Source organism: Falco naumanni, chromosome 7, assembly GCF_017639655.2.
Source record: "Falco naumanni isolate bFalNau1 chromosome 7, bFalNau1.pat, whole genome shotgun sequence".
Classification (NCBI taxonomy): Eukaryota; Metazoa; Chordata; class Aves; order Falconiformes; family Falconidae; genus Falco; species Falco naumanni.
The window spans coordinates 4409735-4430819 of record NC_054060.1 but is presented as its reverse complement, the minus strand read 5'-3'; the positions used below and the strand labels follow the sequence as shown (position 1 = coordinate 4430819).

Genomic DNA, 21085 nt, shown 5'->3' with positions numbered 1-21085 from the left:
TGGACAAGGAGTTCAACATGATCCAGCAGTGGTGCCACTTGCAGCCCTTCTGGACTTTTTGCAAGGGCATGTCATGATAGGACAAGGGGTAATGGTTTTAAGGTGAAAGAGGGTAGATTTAGATTAGAGATTAGGAAGAAATTCTTCACTGTGAGAGGTTGAGGTGCTGGTATAGCTTCTCTGGAATGCCCCATCCCTGGCAGTGCCCAAGGGCTTGGAGCAACCTGGGCTGGGGGAAGGTGTCCCTGCCCATGGCAGGGGGGTGGGACTGGATGGGCTTGAAGGTCCCTTCCGACCCAAACCCTTCTGTGATTCTGTGATCTGTGCATTCAGTTCAATACCTGGCTGAACAATACCTGTCTGCTTAGAGAACATGTGCCGTTATTGTTTAAATGTGTTATCTTCCTTTTCCTAATGATTTGACTATGCCTTGACTGTAGCTTGAATGTAAAATACCTTCCTGCTTTATTTTAAAAGCTTATAATGATTTAACTAGCTGGCAGGTACAGCAGCTTTCTATCAGCAAAGTTGTCTTAGGATATAAATCAGCATATCCGTCCATTAGAGATCGTGCTGCCAAACCCACGTGTGTACTTCGTATATTTTCACAATTATTCTGCCTAACAGCTGGTACGTGGGTGTTTGAGGATGTGGTGTGTTGGTGAGGATCACAGCTGTAATTGTGGCTTTTAAATGTTCTCTATCACACTCATTCCAATAAGCATTTGAAGTAACTTTTGGACAAAAATAACTCGTGAGCTCAAATGCTTATATTTTGGGAAAGGCAAATAGTTGCAGTGAATGCCATAGCACTGTTCAGCGAGAGCAGGTGCCCGCACTTTCATAACACACACGCGAGAGAGCTGCTGCCAGAGCAGACAGGGGATGGGGATTTATATTAATTTAACATTTTACTGCTCCCCATCATCAGTATGAAATGATTCTCTTTTTTTAATAAGTCAGCAACAAATAGGAGCTGACAGGATAATGTAATGCTTGCCAGTGCTGATGATTAAACGTGACCTGTATGGAGACTGCAGGACTGGAGAAGCTGGTAACAAGAGGTATCACGGAGGCTATTTTTAAGGACAAAAATGTCGTTAATTGAGGTGTTTCAGTTAAGTAAAACCACATTGCTTATTAATGTAAATAACTGGTCGCACCACACTCTTATGAACCTTTTGGATTACTGGTACTCATTGCAGCTGAGGATTCAGATAGTTTGGATGCTTCGTGCGCGACCTGGCTGGCTGTCCTCCGCTGCGGTGTGCCTCACCCTTCTTGGATGGGGAGGCTGCAGCATCACCCCCGGGCGCCCAGCTCCCCAGGACCCGCCGGCTGCTGCGGGGCTGGAGGTGGGAGTTCTGGCAGAGTGAGGAAGGACGTGTGCTCGCTCGCTCTTACTTTCTTGATGTGAAATCTGCTTTTTCTTCTTTGGGGCTGTGATCAGACGCCTTGTTGTGAGGAAGTTACTAATCATCCAGAGGAACAAAACAATCCAATTGCTTGTACTTGCCAGTCAGGCTGCACGGCGGGATGGACTAGATGATACATCTATGTCCACAAAGCAGCAAATGCTGCCTGCAGCCGGCTTGTTTAGCTGTTTGGGTTTTTTTGTTTGCCCTGAGTGGTTAACCCACAGCGAGACCTTCCCTGACAGTCCACTCGTCACTTCTCACCAAACAGCACTGAAGAAAAAGGCATACAGGGCTTCCCCATTCAGTTTGGTGGTGGTGTATTTTTACTTTATGAAGACAAATAGTTGGAATGATGCATTTTACGTTGTTCTAAGAAGGTAATAATGTGTGGCTGAGCAGAAAAATGAGCAGCTCTAATGCCTGTGCCTGGCAGTGTGATCAGAGCACATACCTGTGGTAGCGCCTGTAAGTTAAATACAGTCTGCAGGTGCAGTTATTTTTCCCCGTAGGTCTCAGGATTGCTCTAAAGCAGAACCAGCAGTAGAGTCGCTGCTTAAAGCTGCTGAAACTTGCCGGGCTTGCTGGGACAGTTCGGTGGGAGCTCCTCAGCCCCGCACCGACCCCTGCAGAAGCTTGAGATGATGCCTGCACATGCTGCCCTCCTTCCCCTGCCAGCTGGCGTTTCCTCGGCGGTCGGGTACGCTGTCAGAAGAGTATAGCTAATTGAAAAGCAATTTGAGCTGAACATGGTAGCAGCGGCATCCAGGAGAGGCAAATCACAGCCGTAGCTAGTGCCATCCAGAGTACTGCTACGGAAGAAGGGACTGGGGTGCTATAAAACCAGCGATGCGGTGGGTTTTCCTTTTCTGCCCAAAGAGAGACCCCAGCTCCCTGAAATAATATTGCAGGGCTCCTCCCGAGGGCCTTGTTAGAGCCCTTAGGCTGCTGTCTTGAGGCTTGCTCAGGCATTGCTTTCAAAGCCTAAATATAAGGGAGACTGATGAAATGGTTTCATCTTTTGCTTCATTAATCTGCGTAGTAACTATATAATACTCGATAGCTTGGAAAGAGGCAGTGTAATGCCTCCACAAGCAGCAGCACTAGATTTTGGAGTTATTGTTTGTGCCATTAGTGAGGGGTTTAATAGCTTAATCCATCTGGAAAGCAAGTAGATTTATTAGACTGTACAATAAATGGGCTCATAATTACAGCAGCAGTCCCTATTAACTGGTTTTCCTGATATGGCACAAAAGTATGATAGACAAGTAACTTCATCTTCAAAGTTCTGAAGTGATATTCCATACTAGATTTACTAGAAAAACAAAGGCACCTCGATAATCTCTTTGGTGCCTGAGAGCCTTTGCAGTGACTGGGACTGGCCAGCTCGTCTGAATGCAAATGTGCTGGGCGGTTGTGCAAAGAAACACAGATAAAGCCATCATTTGCAGTGCAGGACAAGCGAACACCCTCCTAGCATCTTAGAAAAAAGACGATGTTCTATCTAGTTTAGATTACAATTACTCTTTGAGCTGTACTAGATTATTTTTTTTAATATTGGCTGATGAGGTTTTTCAATGTGTGCAGCATATGCGGGAGTGGAGGAAGATGACCAGTGCTTGCTGTGTAGGACCAACGTCAACAGATCTTGCGTTTTCTGTTGATGACACCAACGTGCCTTCTTAAAGTTGTGCATCTTACTGTGGATTCCTGAAGAGCTGAGGTTGCAGGGGACATCTGAGATGATCTAGCCCCACCTCCTGTTGAAAGCAGGTCTTGGACAAGGTTATCCAGGACCTTGCTGGGTCTTGAAGCAACTTGTCCACTTGGTTGCAATGAAGTGTGTAAGTTTCTTCCAATTTTACAGCGGGTTTTTTTCCAATTTTAGATTATAAACCATTCCTGATTGCGTGACCGTCAAAGGACCACGAGTCGCTGAAATTGTGCTCTTGTGGGGGGAAATGGTTAATGCAAGTTAGAGCAAACTGTCTTGCAGGTGGAGAATTGTGCTGCCTGTCCAGAGGGCAGGAGGGGGGAGCGGGGCGAGGGGGCACAGGCACATCCCAGGTGTCTCGAGGCTAAGCCGGTTCAGAAACCTTGCAAATCGTGTAGCTGCACGGATGCCAGCACTGAATGCGCCCGATGCTAAAATTAGATACAAATCTGAGTTTCTAATAAAAAATGACAACATAAAATCATAGAATCATTTAGGTTGGAAAAGACCCTTAGGATCATCGTGTCCAACCATTAACACTGCCAAGTCCACTACATCAGTATCCATAGAAGAGTAGTTTGACTTTTTGAATTAACTGTTACGTAGCCACAGACTGTGATCCTTAGTAATAGATGTGTTAATGCAAATAAAACCGTATTAGGCTCTAATTGGACTGGAAAACTGTAGGATAAGCTGCTAGATACAGCTTCTTCGCTTCGTATTTTAGATCCACAGATGGAGCACTGGAAGCAGTGAGGATTAGATAGTAAATCTGTGCTAAAGAGTCAGTGGAGAGGCTGGTAATCTAGATTCAGTTATGGTAGATACATTCGTTTCTGTTTGTACAGTCTTGTAATTTCCTAGCACTTAAGGAAAAAACAAGCAATCTTGACAGTGTGCCGTGTGTTAAAATACTGAGTGAATACAGGCTCTGTGCAAATCAAGTATAAATAAAATATTAGAAGCTAGACTTGTCTGTTGGAACCAGCTTGCCCAAGTTAGCATTCTGATAAATTGTATGTATCGCCAGAATATTTTTAAACGCTTATTCCTCAGGTCTAGCATTTTGCAAAACAGTGCTAGTTTGTATGCATGGTGGGGAACCAGATGCATAATGAAGCAGGTGATAGGAAGTAAGTCCAAGGAGCCAACACGGGCAGATTGAAGATGCAGGTAAAACATGTTTGGGAAATGCAGAGCTGTCAGGAAGTTAGATGATTCCTGAATATCACATTTTAAGCTGTGAGTAAACTTTGGTGAAGGACCTGAAATTTTGGTGTCATTTTGGTTATCAAAAAGAATTTTGCAGTTATTGAAAACAATTCTCAAGTTCTCTGTTGTTTTTTTTTTTCCTATTATATAATGTTGTAATGACTAGCCTAAATAGTATTTTGCTGTGTGTAACAAACAGGAAACGGGGGAAAAAACCTCTGTCTGAGGTCTGTGTGTAGCCCAGTATAATTTTTCAATCTGGGTATGTAATGAAGTTCTAGTCTCGTTGCATTATTTTGTTATATTGTACGGTGTATCTTTTCTTTAAATACTGAGTTTAATGTGTCTCAGATTGGCAGTCACTGTTCAGGGTTGGTTTTTTTTCTCTCTACTAAATAGCTTAGTCTGGCGTAGAGGCTTCAAAGTAAATAGGTAGCTTATCGCTAGTCGGCAGAAATCCCTGCTCTTAAGTAAAAATACTGTCTGTCTTCCTACCGAGCAAACACAGAGCTGGTGTGTTGGACTATTTGAAGACCTCCGAGACTCAGCGGGCAACTTACTTTTGATTATTGTTTAAACACAGAGAATTTAAACGCGAGTGCTTTAACTTGCTGCCAAGCGCCGTGTTCTTGGGAAACATACTTTGTGATGTGGTTTCTTGAGTCCTTACTCAGTTATGTGTTCAGGAAGGTGCCTAGTATTTTTACTTAGCTTAAAACACTTTGTGCTCTTTGCTCGTGCTGGTAGGGTGGTTGCAGAACCGTGCAAGTCGGGCTCCTGCTGCACTGATGCATCCTCTGGGGCTTTTAATTCAAGTTAAATGCGAGTCATCTCTGTTGGCTGGAGAATCATTGATCGGGTTTATTAAAAGCTGATCCATGCAATGTGAGCAAAAAACATGACAGCACTGAAGTAGCCACCGGCGGCTGGTATTGCGTGCTTATCTGAAAGCGCAGTTTGTATCTGTGTCACCCAGGTGAAACAGGCAGAATGGTTAAAAATAAGTAAAAGCACACGGCCAGCAGCAGTGTTCCTGTCTGCATTCATCCTGCTGTCAGTGTCACCGGCAGCTTGCACAGATGGGACTTGGAGCTGTGAGAAAGCTTTAAATAATTCTCCCCTTTAGCCTCGGTGAAATGCATCAGCCCTTACAGAAGCTGTTGTGGCCAGTGTCAGCATGTGCCACTTTTTAATAGTCTTCCTTTTTTAACTTTGAATGCCAGGGAGGCTTGAGAAACACCTGAAGCTGTGGGCTTTTTGGAAGGGCTTGGGGCAGCAGGACCGTGTCGCTGCTTCGGGGTCCTCCTCGCAGCAGAGTCTTCCTGTTCCACTTGAGATACGTTCGGGTTGTGGAAACCCAGCTCCTGCGAGGACCTGTGCAAGCACTGGAGAGAAGATGCTCTCACCGGGCAGGTGGGCAGCAGCAGCACTGCAACCTCACCCCTCTGCTGAAACAAAATCTCACTCTCTGAAACAAGATTGGGATGGTAAGTCTGAGAATTGCTGCAGGTTTCCCGCTTCCATGCCGCTTGTTTTGAAATGATTTCGCTGCATCACATCGATGAAAACTGGGAAAGCAGAAGTGCTTTTCAGAGCGCATCCTTCCTTTCCCCCTCCCTGGAGGCACAGACGGTGCTTCCCAGCCAGAGGAGCTGCATCTTCCCACCTAGGAAATACCCCAAGGTCTTCCTGAGCTTATATTGTATAATGTTATTGCTTATAAACACAACCATGCACAGAAAGACGGCAGCGTTGCCTGCTGGATTTACAAATGGCCTAAATGGATGGTTATTATCCGAGAGAGGAGCCTCCCGTTTTCGTCCTGGGCTTTGAAGCTGAGCAATGACGAGCAAAGCACTGGGATGGTTCCTGTGCCAGGTACACAGAAACCTGGCAATAGTCTGATCTTCAGAGAAATTCTTACTTTTAATATATTCAACACAGTTTTGCAGATCAAAAAAACCCATCTTACAAGGGACTTTGTAAGAAAGAGAGAGACGTACGTATTTTTAGAAGGCAAATAACTTGGTTTTATGTAAGAACTGAGTACCAGAACTGAATCTGTCACTCAGATACACAACTGGGACTGTGAATTACTAATTCACAGCACGGAATACCAAGATTTGTCCTTTTTCCAGGCATCATTAATAAAGCAGCGGTATCAAGATTTTATTTTTATTTAACTCAGTTGCTCCTTATATTAAAAACAGTGTCTCAGAAGCCTGACACCTCACTTGAATTAGCAAAGTCAGCATCTCTAATCACATCCCTGTTTTGGGGTACATTTGAAACTAGTCGTTCGCTCTGTAAGAAATGCCATTTCACTGCATTTTAATTAGAATTTGTATAATGGTTTGTACAGCAACTGTGTAGGTGTAAACAGTGTAGAACTAAAGGTGTATTCATTTATAGATCGTTTGAGCTGTCGCTGTAGGCTAGCGCGGGTGATGGCCCCACTGTTAATAAGAGCAGTGTATCGCGCTGCTGCAGCAGCTTCTGGAGCCCGGTAATTCAGCGTAGGAATTAAAGGAATTTTAGCCAGACTTCTGAGAAGTGTTTGTCCTTTAAAACCCATAGCTCCGGTATTACTTGAGGGCTAAGGATCGGCTTTTCTGATAAACTTTTTCTGATAAAATTTGGGTGAGAGATGTTTTCGGTGCACAGTCTTGGAGAGGCTGGGTATGTCATCCGGCAAAACGAGGAGAAAACAAAAGTGGATCTTGTGGATATATTACTTCATACCTGAGAACGACTTTCCTGTGTTGTACTCTTTAAATCTTTTAAGTATGGTATGATGAAATCCTTTTCATAAGAGCAGCAAGGGAATAAACCGATTTAACACGGTCCCTTTGTGGGTTTAAATTACCTCTTTTTACTGTTGGAATTCTGAATTCTTTTTTTCAGCAGTTGAATAAAAATCCACCTATCCATTTAACATGTAATAAGCCTCTCTCCTGCACTGATATTTCTAGATTTTTTCGGTGACTGGCAAGATGTACTGTGACGGTTCTCTGAAAAGACTCCGCTTTTCTTTCCAAGTCCTCTTCAGTTCATTTATAGTTCATAAAACCTGCGTATTTCAGCAGCGTTGCCAGGAAGCCGTGGATGCAGCTGGACCCAACCTGCAGCATCTCCAGCTCTTCCCTGGAGTTGCGAGGCAAGCATAGGAAATGCTTTGCACTACTCCAAATCCTCTACTGTCCAAGGCAGCAGAACAAAAATAAAATAAAAGCTGTGTATAATGGCATAGCCAGGACCTTTTCACAGCTACGGAATCTGTTTAAAACCATGAAGTAACGGGCATGGGGTAATAGGGATGTAAAAAGTGTGGTGATGATGGTTCCCCTTCCCTCTCTCCCCATCCCCTGGTAATCCAGATGGCTTAATTAATTTTGAGTTTTATAGGTAGGGGGTGAAGTGTGTCAGAAATTTAAAAGTGAATTATTCCTTTGTGTAAAAAGAGCAGAGCATATTTGTTGAGGTCATCCTGAAAGCATCATCACTAAAAATTATCTGCTGATGCAGAAAATTGGATTTATTCTTATGTTAGCATTTCCATAAAAATACAATTATATATAAATTTATGTTCTCTAAAAGCTTGTAGTAAACTGGGCTTTCAGAAAATAAGACACTTAGCTTTTAAAGTCCATTTTTAAATGACCAGATGGTGCTTACAGTATGGAAGCATAAAACTGGTGAGAGATAATTGATTATTTCCATTTAAAAAAGGGGGGTGGGGTGAGACTCGAGGTGAAACTCCTTTTAATTGCTGTATGGTTAACTCCTGCCTGTCAGCAGAATATTGGCAATATCTGCCGCCGTTTCTGGAAGCACCTTGGTGAAATTGCTGCCGGCCAGACCCAGCACCGCTGTGCCATCCTGGCACCACGAGCAGCCCCCGGGGATGTCAGAGGGGGCTGCAATTAAGCAACGGGTTTAAAACTTAACTCAGCGGCTCTGATACTGCGGCTTACTAGGGAGTCGAAATTAAACTTCTGTTTAATAAGGATTTTATGAGGTGTATCTTAAATATTCCTGCACGTTTGGAAAATGCGCGTGTCATTTGTTTGAACGACTTCATTCCTCAGCAAAAGTAGGGTCTTCAGAGCAAATGTGCTTGAAGCACTTCAGCTGCTGGCTTTTATTTCCACACTGCTCAGCCTTGCTTCTTGCCGGGGCTGTAACGGTGGTGGTGGAGCATGCTGCACGCAGCAGGAGGTTTATCTTGCAGGAAAAAAAAAAAGAATAAATAAAAGGAAATCCCAGGAGAGGGTTTACATAGTTCCTGCTTTCTCCTGGGGGACCAGGGCACGTGAGCCCCCAAGCATGTCCATGGAGGTCCTGTCCCTGGGGGCAGTCCTGTATTTTCCCAGTCCCTCCTTCGCTTCTTCTGGAGGCTCCTGGCTGGGGGCTGCTGGCACCATCCCCGCTGGGGCTCTGGCTGTAAAGTCCTCCATTACGAGCCCGCTTGCTGCTCCTCATACACATTATTGTTTTAAAAGTGCATTTGAGGTGCAGTAACATCAAGAATCGATCCAGCGTTGAGCTGCTTCTCAGAAAGTGTTTATAGCTTTAAACAAAAAAAAAAAAAAAAGGCAAAAATAGGCATCCTTTGTTATGTTGGTATCTCCAGTGATTTCAGCTGTGTGAACTGTGAATATTTCTAGGCTCCAGGTTTTGATTATAGGGCTGTTTTGTTGGAAATCCCTCTTTCATGGTGCTGGGTAGGCGGCAGTTATATTCTGCTGAGGATTTCTCTTCCCTTGTGTGCTGAGGCCGGTGAGAGTTTGTTTGCTGATTCCTGGTGGCTGCTGAGCATCTCGTTAACATCGAGCTTTTTATTTAGAAGCGCTTGCCCTGCGATCGCTGCCGTTTCTTTGCGTCCTTTGCCTTTGGTGAAACAATCTGTTGCAGCAGCCGGGAGGTGAGCCGTGGCTTGGTGCATTTGATCTCTTTGCTTACGGAGAACTGGAAAAACCCAAATTCTCTTCCAGGTGCCCCCACCTGCCCCCTTCCTATTGAACACCATCATGGTACGGACGTGGCGATGCTGCACCGGTGCTCCGAATTCGCAGAATCACCAGCTCCAGCTGTAAGTACCACGTCTCGAAAACCTCTCCCCTCTGTGTGTTGCAGGTATGGTGTGAATATGCGTTGCTTGGCAGCTCGGGTCAACTACAAGACTCTGATCATCATCTGCGCTCTCTTCACCCTGGTGATGGTGCTGCTCTGGAACCGATGCTCCTCCGACAGAGCTGGCCCGTTCCCCCGCAGCCTCGCTGGTCCCGAACGCCGAGCCGCCGCCGCCGCCTCCGAGAGCGACCCGGCCCGGCAGCAGAGCGAGGAGGCATCGCCCCAGGAGCAGCAGAAGGCTCCCCCCGTCGCGGGAGGCTTCAACAGCAACAAAGCCCCGGGGCTGAAGTACGAGGAGATTGACTGTCTGATCAATGACGAGCACACCATTAAAGGGAGGAGGGAAGGCAACGAGGTCTTCCTGCCATTCAGCTGGGTAGAGAAATACTTTGAGGTTTATGGGAAAATTGCTCAGTACGATGGTTATGACAGGTTTGAATTCTCTCATAGCTACTCCAAAGTATACACACAGCGAGCACCTTACCACCCCGACGGGGTCTTCATGTCCTTTGAGGGCTACAACGTAGAGGTTCGAGACAGAGTGAAGTGCATAAGTGGTGTTGAAGGTTTGTATCGAGCATTTTAAATTTCTTTTTAATAGTTGAAATGCTTCTTAAAATTTGCTGCCATCATTTGAGATGCAAAGTGATGTTAGTTTTGTCATGGTAGTCTCAGTATGAGAACTCACCTGCAGTCTCCACTTTATGCCAAGTTTTCCCAGCTCCTGTCCTGCATCTCGGGTTTCACTGGTTGTAGCAAACCCCAGAGGTGCCAGGATGCTTCTCCTACAGTGCTGCTGTTAGGTTCTGGCATTGCCACGGATGCTTGTATCTGTCAGGGAGCTATAACTGTTTGAAAATACAAAATTAAAAAAAAAAAAAAAAAAAAGCCTGGCCCTCCTTTCTGAGGAGGCTCCTGCTTCCCTGTGGGCACAGAGACAGCCCCACGCTCCGAGTCAAACGGCCCTGCTAGCAACCTGCTCACGGGCAGCTGAATATTTGGGGTTTTGTCTTCAGGTGTAACAATATCCCATCTCCTTGCCTTGCTGGGGCAGTGCTGGAGACACAGCAGTCGAGCCTTCCCCGCTGGGCTGCTGCTGAGCAGGCGGAGAGGGTTTTGCTCAGCAGCGTGGGGTGAGCTCTTGCCAGACCTCATCCTTTGCACAGCTCCAGGTAAACGGGCATCACCGCGCTGCTGCAGCCAGGGCAGGCAGGGCATCGCCTGGCCTCATCCTGCGCAGCAAGGCCAGGAGGTTTCAGAGAACGGCTGACGGGTCAAAAAACTCTCCGGCCACTAGAATGTCCCTGTATAAAATTAATATACGGTAAACCCTTTCCAATTTGCGCTTTTGCTAAACCGTGCAATCAGTAATTAGTACGCAAGGTCTTCCCGCGTCTCGGTGAAGATTTGATCGTGGAAAATTTGTGTCGGGTTTCATATTCAAAAATTAATGACTTTATAAAGCTATTATGAAATGTGACACTGTGACCCCTCATAAATTAAAGACCAACTTTCACTGAAGGAATAAAATATATGAATTTTCCTGCATCTCAGTGATCGGTGATGCTCCGCTGTGTTGATGTAAGCTCTTCCCATGATACGGTCACTGCAGAAAGCTGGCGTGTCTTACGGTGAATTTGTCTGGAAAGGCTTCACATAAACAAATGCATAGGGTATGTCCGTGGGTTTTTTGGTTTTTTTTTAAGTATGCTTTCACATTTTTATTGTTATGTTTAACTCTCATCCTCATTACATCTGCCAAGGAAGGGAAACAGGGCTTTGAAACTCAGGGCTTTCCTAAAGATTCAAATGCTTCCCGGTAACTACACATCCGCTACGTGTGAGTATTGCCCTGCTCAGGGTTTACGTGCACTGTGAGAGGCTGAGGAGATGGCTTTCCTTTCCAACTGATGCACACATGGCTGATTAAATATGGCTTGTGAATATGAATAATAGCCATGGGTGCTGTTCTTGTCATTGGGGGTGTGCTTGGTGCCTTAGAGCCCCCCCAGTTTTTGTATGAAATGAGGAAGACGGGTGAGATGCCCTTTGCAACTGGACTCTGCGGTTCTTGTGATGTTTTTTTAGCAAAAAGCTGAAATTCAGTAAGAACTAATTGAGAACCAGGAGGGACTCTGCACCTCTTGCCTCTCCAGATGTGCATGCTGGGGACACATGGTGCTGTGCGTGGCTGCTCTCTACTTAAGCCTCGAGAGACCAGTGAGTTTAATACTCAACAATGTGGTTATTTAGCTATGAAGCTTGCTTTTTTGTAGCGTAAGAGCTGTCATTATGAAATGGGGTGCCAGAGCCTGGGTTTTGTAAAGGCAATAGAGTTATTGGTACCCAGCGAACAGGTCAGAGGAGATAAATAGTTGTAGTTTGTAGGGAAGGGGGTTTAATAATAAAACACGTTTTCAGACAGTTTTAGGCTCTTGCCTTGCACCATTCCAGCCCTAGAGATTCTCATGTTGCTGCCTGATGAAAAAAGCCTTGTGTTACATTTTCGCCTTCTCTTTTTCTGCAAGGTTATTGTGTGATGTCCTATGACCTGGAGAATTTTATCTTGTCATCTTGTATACATTTCAAGTAAAGCTCTTATAACAGATTTCTTTTCTTTTTTTCTTTTTTTCTTCTTTTTTTTTTTTTTTTAATTTTGTCTTTCAGTCTCAATGAATGCACCCTTAACTGAAAATGCTTAGCATTAATGAGTGAGATGCTTCCAGGAGATAATATGCGGTATTTAAATATTTCCTGTGATGGTTTTCTCTTTTGGCAGCAGTAAACCATCACATCTCCATCAGTAATATTTATTGGTAACACAAAGCACCAAAATATGTCTGAAAATGTATCTTTTTATATTTAGCATAAGTAATTTTTTCATTGTACCAGATTTCAGAAGAAATTGGTTTCTGAGCATAACGTTGCCAAGGGGGAAAATGGTGCGAACACCAATTTGTTTATTTTCATCTTTTTTCTTTTCTTATGCGCATGCAAAGATGCACATTCCTAAATATCCTTGGTTTCCTGCGAGAGGGTCCTACTGATCTATTCCCATTTGTATTCATATTTAGAGGTTGGGAGTTTGTTCCATGTAAAATTCAGGACTTTAGGAGAACCCTGGTTTTATCCGTATTCTAAGTATCCTGTGTTTGCTGGTTTGTGGAGGGACAGGTATAAATCGGTCTCCTCCGCACAGTTTGTTCTCATTTCCCACACAGCCCGTGGTGCAAGAGGCAGTTTATGGCACGAGGGGTTTTTCCCCCAAACCCTGAGGCTGCAGCTCCCGGGAGCTGGTGGAGGGCAGGCAGAGGAGAGCCTGGAGCTCGGCGGGGTTTCCTGCGGGTGCATCTCTGCTAGTGATCGTGCGGAGGGTGGAAGTTACATCTGGAGGACAGCTCTGTGACATTGCCTGAGCTCATGCGATGTGTTATGCAATGCGTCAGGCCACAGATGATGTACTCTTCCATGTCCCTGCTTTGAATCCTCTAAAGAAGTGCTGCTGCAGGGGGTACTTCTGGTCTGTGAAGACTTTGAAATCTAAAGTTGCCTTAACCCAAAGTTTAAGAGCGAGAAATGTTCTCTCCTGCAAGGCTCCCAGCTTTTGGAACAGCAGGTTGTGTGTGAAGGGTTAATCCCAGGGACGGCTGGGCTGGAGCAGTAGCTCTGAAGACAGGGGACCACTTTGGATAGAAGAACTGGGGCACGTTCTGCTGGGCTTGTGTGGAGAGCCCGGCTGCTTTCTGCAGGCATCATTTCAGACTGCGCTTGTAATGCCCTTAGGGGAGCCAGGGTAATTGGAGCAGATTTGTGGATGCTGGGTAAATTGCTCTTTTAGCATCAAATAACTCTTACCAAAATCTAGTCATAACATATACACTTAATTTGCAAAGATTTATGTGGCGTTAAAGGGGCTGTGTTAGATGTAATGTCGTTTGGAGGTTTAGTGGTCTCTGGGGTAGGGGAGAAAAAAATCTGTTAGGGCATTTAAAATGTATTTTAAAATAAGTGTGATGCTTCAGTAAACAAATGAGGATGTATGGAAGACCACAATAAGGACTTCTCTGCCACTCACATCTGCTTAGTTTTGACTAGGTATGGATCTCAGCGTTAAAGGGAGCAATTCACTCCTCGAACTGGACTTCCCTTGAGTCTGGCTAATGGTGAAGCCTAGAAATACCATTTGCTGGAAGTGAAGGAGTGATGGGATATGGAGGAGGAGCACGCAGAGCTGCAAACACTGGTGGTGTGGGTTTTTTTTAAACAGACTGATAAAATACCGCTTTTCTTCCCCTCTCATAGGTGTGCCGTTATCCACGCAGTGGGGACCTCAAGGCTATTTCTACCCCATCCAGATTGCACAGTACGGGCTGAGTCACTACAGCAAAAACCTGACAGAGAAACCACCTCACATCGAGGTGTACGAAACGGCTGAAGAGAAGGACAAAGGCGGCAGGGCCGTGGACTGGACGGTGCCAAAAGGCTGCTCTCTCTCCACAGTACCCGATAAAGCCAAGTTCACAAGCGTCAAACAGTTTGTCGCTCCAGGTGGGTTGTGCTAAATGCGTGGCAGCTAAGCCACGTCTGTTAATTTGCACAGATGGTACCAGGGGAGCTTTTAACTGGCTGGGATTAGCGTGTTTTCATTTGTCCTGCGTGACTCCCCGTCCTTCAGGTCTCACCTGAGAATGTCAGCTCGTTTCTGTATCTCTGGAGTTTTTCTTTTCTTCTGTTTTCTCTCCATCACTGCTTTTTCAACACTATTTTAATGAAAAAATGGGTGGCTGTGTGCATGGAGGGCAGCGAGAAGCTACAGTCACGTTTCCTGAGCCTTTCAGCTTTTGTCTCAAAATAGAAGAAGAAAAAAAAAAAAAAAACCCCAAAAAAAACCCCACCAAAAAAACCCCACAAAAATGGAACCAGTTGTGAAGCCTGGGAAATAGCACTGACGTGTGATAAGCAGATGTTGACAGATGATAGATAAGGTCTATTTTCAGCCTGGAGCAAGCGTAGCACGTGCTGCTCTCCGGTTGGACCCAGGATCTCTCTCTTCATTGGGATGCAACTATTTTTGCAACATTTGAGCTCTTGGTCCTGGTTAACCCAGGTTGCCTTAAACAAGGCAGCAAGGGGGAGCAGCTGCCCTCGTGCTGCATCAGTGTTTGCGGGGGGCTGGGGGAGGACGGTGAAGGTCTGGGGCGGGATACGGGCACTCTCCTTCACCTGCAGATGTGCAAGATGCATTTTGTTGCCGTCTCTTCAATTTACCGTGTTCTGTTTTGTACTTAGCAGGGAAATTCATTATTTTATGCAAGAGTTTCCTTTGTGCTAGGACAGAGTCATTAATAAGGACGTAATGTATTTTTCCTCAATCAATACCCATTAGAATTAATGAGTCCCTTACTTAAAAAGACAATGAAGTAATTTTCAGTTGGCACCTTAGGCTTGGGTCTCTAGGGAAAAAAATGTTGAACAGTCTTGTGTCTTTGTAGTAGATAAATACGGGGAGAGGAAAGGCTAAAAGATCTGTTATGTATTCTCTCCTCATCCTTTATTGATGGCAGAGTAATCTGCAGGGCTCGAAGGCCATGGTATGCATCCAGTCGTCTTCGATGGCCTTAAGTAATGGATTTACAGGCGCTTAAGGCAGTGCAAACGATGGGTAGCCTTTAGTTCTCCTTTGCTTCTTAAAACTCTCTTTTTTTTTTTTTTTTCCCCCCCTCTATTATAATTTGCTTCGTTATCTCACAAGCATTTATTTACCAGGAACTGTAGAACTTCCTTGACAGGAATTGCAAGTGGGGTTTTTTAATTAGATTTTTTCACAGGAGCAAAATTTTGTGTACCAGAGCGTGGGGTTTCTTCTCCCAAAGCGCAGATACTGATCTCCAAAACTCAAAGGAGCGAAGCTTTTACTTGAAAATACTGGAAAACATGACATTCAGTCTAAATAATAGGTACCGTACGATGGCACCTTTCAACACAAGATGTTCCAAAATGCCATAGATTCGTTTGGGAGATGGGGAGAAGCCCCTGCTGTGCAGAAGCAGCTGACCCAGCCCGATGGTTGCACGTAGAAACGTTTATGGGATATTTCACACATCGAGAAGTAGCAGAAAGGAAACAATCGCCTCGCACGGGAGAATTTTATTCTATGGAAAGCCGTTAATTTAAGATGACTGTCTTTAAGTGTTTATCATCCCTCTGTGCCTTCAAAGCTACAGGATTTGCCCACAGCCTTACAAACTAATTAGCCCTTTGATCTTCTAGCATAGGTTGTTTGGGGAGAAGTTGATTTTACATTTTAAAATCTAGCTTGCGAGAGGACACTGGATTGTATTATGTGGTATTGCCTAGGAGCTTTATTTAAATTTTTTTGTAATTAAAGTGGGTTTTGCCAATGGAGAGGTTAAAAAATACTTAGTCTTTCTATAGTCTTTTCTTCCCCCCCCCCCCAAACTAAACAGCGCAGTGGTTTTTGGAACTGCCAGGTTGTGAAAGAAAAACGTTGGAGATTTAAATATTAGTCCCGGGGGGATCCTAAATATCTGCTTCTCGGCGCTCCCAGCCTTTCTTTTCCTTTTTTTTTTTTTTTTTTTCCCCTTTTCCTGAAAGCAGAGCTTTATTCAGAAATACAACTGCTCAAGTGATGCCACGTTTTTGGTGTCTTTTCTGCCAAGTGAAATTTTCAGTTCGGAACAAAAAGGGGGTTGTCGGTTTACATTTTGTATTACAGAAGAGGAAAATCCCGCAGCACCTACATCCTTGCAGCTTGGCTGCTGTGCCCCATCCCATAGGAAAAGTCCGGCTCTGCCTGCCCCGTATCCCGGCGGCAGTGAGCCCCCCATGCTGGCGGCCCTTTCCCTTACCCTTGCACTCCTCCATCGACCAGGTACCAGAAGCACCTGATAAAGGGATCGATGGAGCCCCTGGCACTTCAGCTCCGCAGCGAAGTGCTGCGGCGCGTTAATGTAAGACGCGAACGAGTTCCCCCCGGTGCTGCGGGAGCCGGCCTTCGCTCGCAGATTTACTTTTGTGCTTAATTAAATAATATATGATAGTGTGCAGAAAAAAATGATTCAATTATTGATGGGCTGCCCTAAAAACTTTTGGATCCTGCCTGGTAAGAGGGTTTACCTCTGGAAGCTGCATTTCATCGCTTAAATGTTTTGGAGAAGTGAGCGCTTTACCACTGAGCAAGGCTTTTCTGATTTGTTTTGCAGAAAATACGGAGGGGGTATCTCTGCAGCTTGGGAACGCCCGAGATTTTATTATTTCTTTTGATCTCAAATTTGTAACAAACGGTAGCATTTCTGTGGTTCTTGAGACGACAGAGAAGAACCAGCTCTTCACCGTGCACTACATCTCCAACACCCAGCTCATCGCTTTTAAGGACCGAGACATCTACTACGGCATCGGTCCCAGGACTAGCTGGAGCACCCTCACCAGAGACCTGGTGACCGACCTGCGGAAAGGTGTTGGCCTCTCCAACACAAAAGCCGTGAAGCAGACCAAAATCATGCCCAAGAGAGTGGTGAGGCTGGTAGCGAAGGGAAGAGGCTTCCTCGATAACGTCACCATCTCCGCCACTGCTCACATGGCGGCTTTTTTTGCTGCCAGTAACTGGCTGGTGAGGAACCAGGACGAGAGGGGCGGCTGGCCCATCATGGTGACGAGGAAGCTGGGGGAAGGCTTTAAGTCCTTGGACCCGGGCTGGTACTCGGCCATGGCGCAAGGACAGGCCATCTCGACGCTGGTGCGGGCGTACCTGCTGACGAAGGACCACGCGTTCCTCAGCTCGGCTCTGCGGGCCACGGCGCCGTACAAGCTGCTGTCGGAGCAGCGCGGGGTGAAAGCCGTCTTCATGAACCGGCACGACTGGTACGAGGAGTACCCGACCTCGCCCAGCTCCTTCGTGCTCAACGGTTTCATGTACTCCTTAATCGGGCTGTATGATTTAAAGGAAACAGCTGGGGAGAAGCTGGGGAAGGAGGCGCGGGTCCTCTACGAGCGCGGCATGGAGTCCCTGAAGGCCATGCTGCCCCTCTACGACACCGGCTCAGGGACCATCTACGACCTTCGGCACTTCATGCTCGGCACCGCTCCCAACCTGGCCCGGTGGGACTATCACACCACCCACATCAACCAGCTCCAGCTCCTCAGCACGATAGACGAGTCCCCCATCTTCAAAGAGTTCGTCAAGAGGTGGAAGAGCTACCTGCGAGGTGGCCGGGCAAAGCACAACTAGAGCTGACAACCAAACCCCTCGGTCCTGCTGCCTCGCAGAGGTACGGTTTCAAAGGTTGCATCCTACGTTTTTTACGGACCTTTTCAAAGAAGTGATCCTTAAAACTGATCTCCTGAAATCATTGCATTCCAGTGTGAAAACATTCGGGTCGGATGGGTAGGATTCGGGAACTTCACCTGTCCTTAGTGCTCCACAGCGAAACTGTTGGCACGAAGCAAAACCCCTTTGTGCTCCTGAGTTTGAGGATGGTTTTTGGTTGGGTTGGTTGGGTGAGGTTTTTTTCCTTTTTGTAGGAAAATATTTGCAGAAGCCATACAGGTCTCTAAAGTCCAGCACTTGCCTGAAAAGTTAGTCTGTGGCCTCTTTTAAAACGGAGTTATATGTGTCTATGTTGGAACAGCGTAACAGATCGTGTGGTGTAATGCCGTAAATATTTACTTGTAGCCTGGGTAGTGGACAGTGTATCTTTTTAAAGGTGTTTTGTTGTTTTTGTTTTTTTTTTTAATTTGAATTCTTTTTCTTTGGGGTGAAAAATACTTTAACTTCCCCCTGCCCCCGCCTGGTTCTCTGTACGGAGATCCTTTAGCTGTACGGTTTCTTTACAGACGTGTGGACAGAAGAAATGTGGACCCCGCGCAGGCTTCAAAGTCACGTCACGTAAGCACAGCTCGGTGGGGCTCACGGACTGCACTAAGCCTGCAGCCATGCCACCCTCTGTTTGTAAAGCCCAATTTACCGTCTCCCGTCAGGTTTGCTGGTGTTGCTTCCTCCCTGGTAGCTGGAATCTTGTCGTGGAGCCCGATGTTTTGTACTGTATTTTTTATTTACACCTGAGAGGTTTCTCTAAGCTTTGGCAATTTCATTCTTTGGGAGACCTGTCTTGAATTCCGGAGTGATGCGGAGCTCGTTTTGAGTAGCATGCAGGAAATTCCATTGGAAGTACTTAACGTTTTCCTGTGGTGGTTTTCATTTTTAACCTGCTTGAGCATATCAAGTATTTTAGAAATTAAAACTACCCCGGAGGGCTTTCCAGCTCCGCCTGTGCTTTAATACCAAGTTTCACCTCTGCCTACTGTTTTACTCAGAGTGTAAGGGGTTGTTACATCTCCAGCACCGGTTTCTTGGGTGTGCTTTGTCTTCGTGGCTCTGCCAAGCGAGCAAAGGTGCCAAACACACGCGTCTAAACCCCAACACTGTCACCGTCCTGTTGTGATGCAGAAGAAACCAGGCGACTTCTTTTTCCTGTTTATCGGTCCTGTACACCCACCGCCAGTCCGCCTGCTTGGCGTGTGGCATCCGGGGTGATCCAGAAATGTAAATCCAACCGATTCCATCATTAGATCGGGGTGTCTTATTGGGTAGCGTAGCAAATGCTGGGCTGTCAGCTGTGCTGAGGCATGCTGGCGTTTGCTGCAGGAGTTCCCAGGCTCGAAAGCTCCCGACGTACGCCGGCATGGGGAGGACATGTATTGGCTTTGGGGTTTTTCCACTCATCCTATTACATGTTGTACATGTAAGTGGGGGTTAAGCTTAAGATGTTCATACTGAGGATGAAGTTCATTCGAATCACAAAAAGGCTGGGCACAAGGACAATATGCATCTTGATTTATTTTTTTTTTTCCTCTATTTTTTGATGCTTTTTCTATTTCTCGCAGTTATTTGAAAACAACTTTTTAATTACTTGATCTTTGCAAACGCATGCTATGAACACGTCAATATGAGAAGTGGAAGTCACAGGAGAAAGTTCAATACCAAAGGTAGCAGAGGTGAATTTTTTTTTTTACATACATGTGTATACACACACACGCACGCACACACAAAACTCAGAAAAATGTGCTTCCTTTACAAACAACTGGTCCTTACTGCAAACACAGAAACATCTTTCTCCTGCACGTTTCCTTCATCTTTTGCCCATTTTGGATTTGGAGAATCTAGAGAGACTCTCTGGGTACTGCTCAAGAGATGGTATCGGTGCCTTACAGAGGCCACAATCTCCTTGTTTGTTTTGTTTTTTTTTTAATTAATGCCAGTTAACAAATTGCAGTGTCGCTCATCTTCCAATGCTTCGTGAGAGCCAGCCCGGCAGCTGTTGGATAGGTGAGCTCAGAAGTGTAGGTTGGCCAAGCCAACGCCGTCGGTCCTGTCAGACCACCTTATCCTTAACATCTCCATTGCATTTTTGTTGGCCTTAGCACACATGTTACTTAAACCAGCCACCATCCGAGGTGGTGGAACCGAAGAGAGTCAGTGTGGGGTTTCTCCTGTTATTCTTTTTATTTGAGTTGTGCAATGGAAGAGGATTATTGGACGTTGGTGCCCATAACTCCATCAAATTCACTTAAGTTGGGGGTTTTTTTTGTTTGTTTTCGGTCTTCAAGCTGACAAAGATCTTAGAGATTAAGATCTGTTTAATCTTTCCATGGGGCTTACTGTACATAGACTTCATCGGAAACATAGTGCGCATGGGTATACGCAAACCAGTGACACACAAGCACAACTGTACAAGTGTGGCAGTGCTGTTTTTTCTCAGCCATCGTGCAAGACATTCACTGAAAGCTGCTAGTTTCATTCACCTTGTAATTGTACTTTTATTTTTTCTACGTTTTTTTGGTTGGTTTGTTGTTGGTTTTTTTTTTACATGTGGGATATACACCATGTGTTAAATATGCAATAAATTGTTTACAGGATGCTCTTATAAAGGGTAGTCCTTTGTAAAGCTGTACAGACTTTGCAGTTTAAGCACAATGTGCACATGTTAGTTTTATATACAGCAAGACATGACTTTTTGCAGCAGGAAAGGTTCTACTATGTTTATATACAAAGTAAATGGATCAACGTTTGTGCTTAATGTAAAGCTGCTTTATAAGACTGTAAAATAAATTTTTTTATCTTAAGATAAACATGGGGCATTGTGTCTTTGTTATTTCAGTCGGTACCTTCTGCTCTGCGTGTGGTTGTGGATGAAACATTCTTTTTTTTTTTTCAACAGTGAAGATTTGAGGTAAGGACCACAGATCTATATTCTCTGCCTGCTCAAGTAAAGTTCACGCAGTATGTTGCTGGTGTGAGTTATTTCTGCTAAATGCATCTCATTTTTTGATATTCTATTATTTTTGTTAAATAACAATTTTGAGGGCTTGGTCACTAAAAAATAGCCTAACCAAGATGACAGGTGTTTGGCTGAGGTCACCTGTAATGTGTAAGAAGTGCACTGCTCTCTTAATTCCTGTTTTCAGCAAAAAATTTGCAAGTCCTATCAAAATTCCCCCCAAAAAATTCTCTGGGATTGAGATCGTCTTTCGAAGCCATTCCATGCCTGAAGTGATGCTTCCCACCTTGATGCAGAAGTGCCATTAGATCGGA

The 21085-nt window shown here is 45.2% G+C and overlaps 1 protein-coding gene across 8 annotated transcripts in view; it reads left to right on the top strand.

Moving 5' to 3' along the window:
- The window catches only part of GLCE (glucuronic acid epimerase), a 55655-nt gene extending 35033 nt beyond the window's left edge, over positions 1-20622 (top strand). For 6 of the 8 annotated variants that reach the window (XM_040600616.1, XM_040600614.1, XM_040600617.1 and 3 more), the window contains 3 exons: positions 9478-10040; positions 13777-14022; positions 16698-20622. In XM_040600616.1, coding sequence (XP_040456550.1) covers positions 9491-10040; positions 13777-14022; positions 16698-17722 — 1821 coding nt within the window. In that variant the 5' untranslated portion in view covers positions 9478-9490 and the 3' untranslated portion in view covers positions 17723-20622. Of the gene's footprint in view, positions 1-9477; positions 10041-13776; positions 14023-16697 lie in introns of those variants that run through there. The other 2 variants (XM_040600619.1, XM_040600620.1) reach the window with 2 other exon arrangements.
- Positions 20623-21085: the final 463 nt, after the last annotated feature.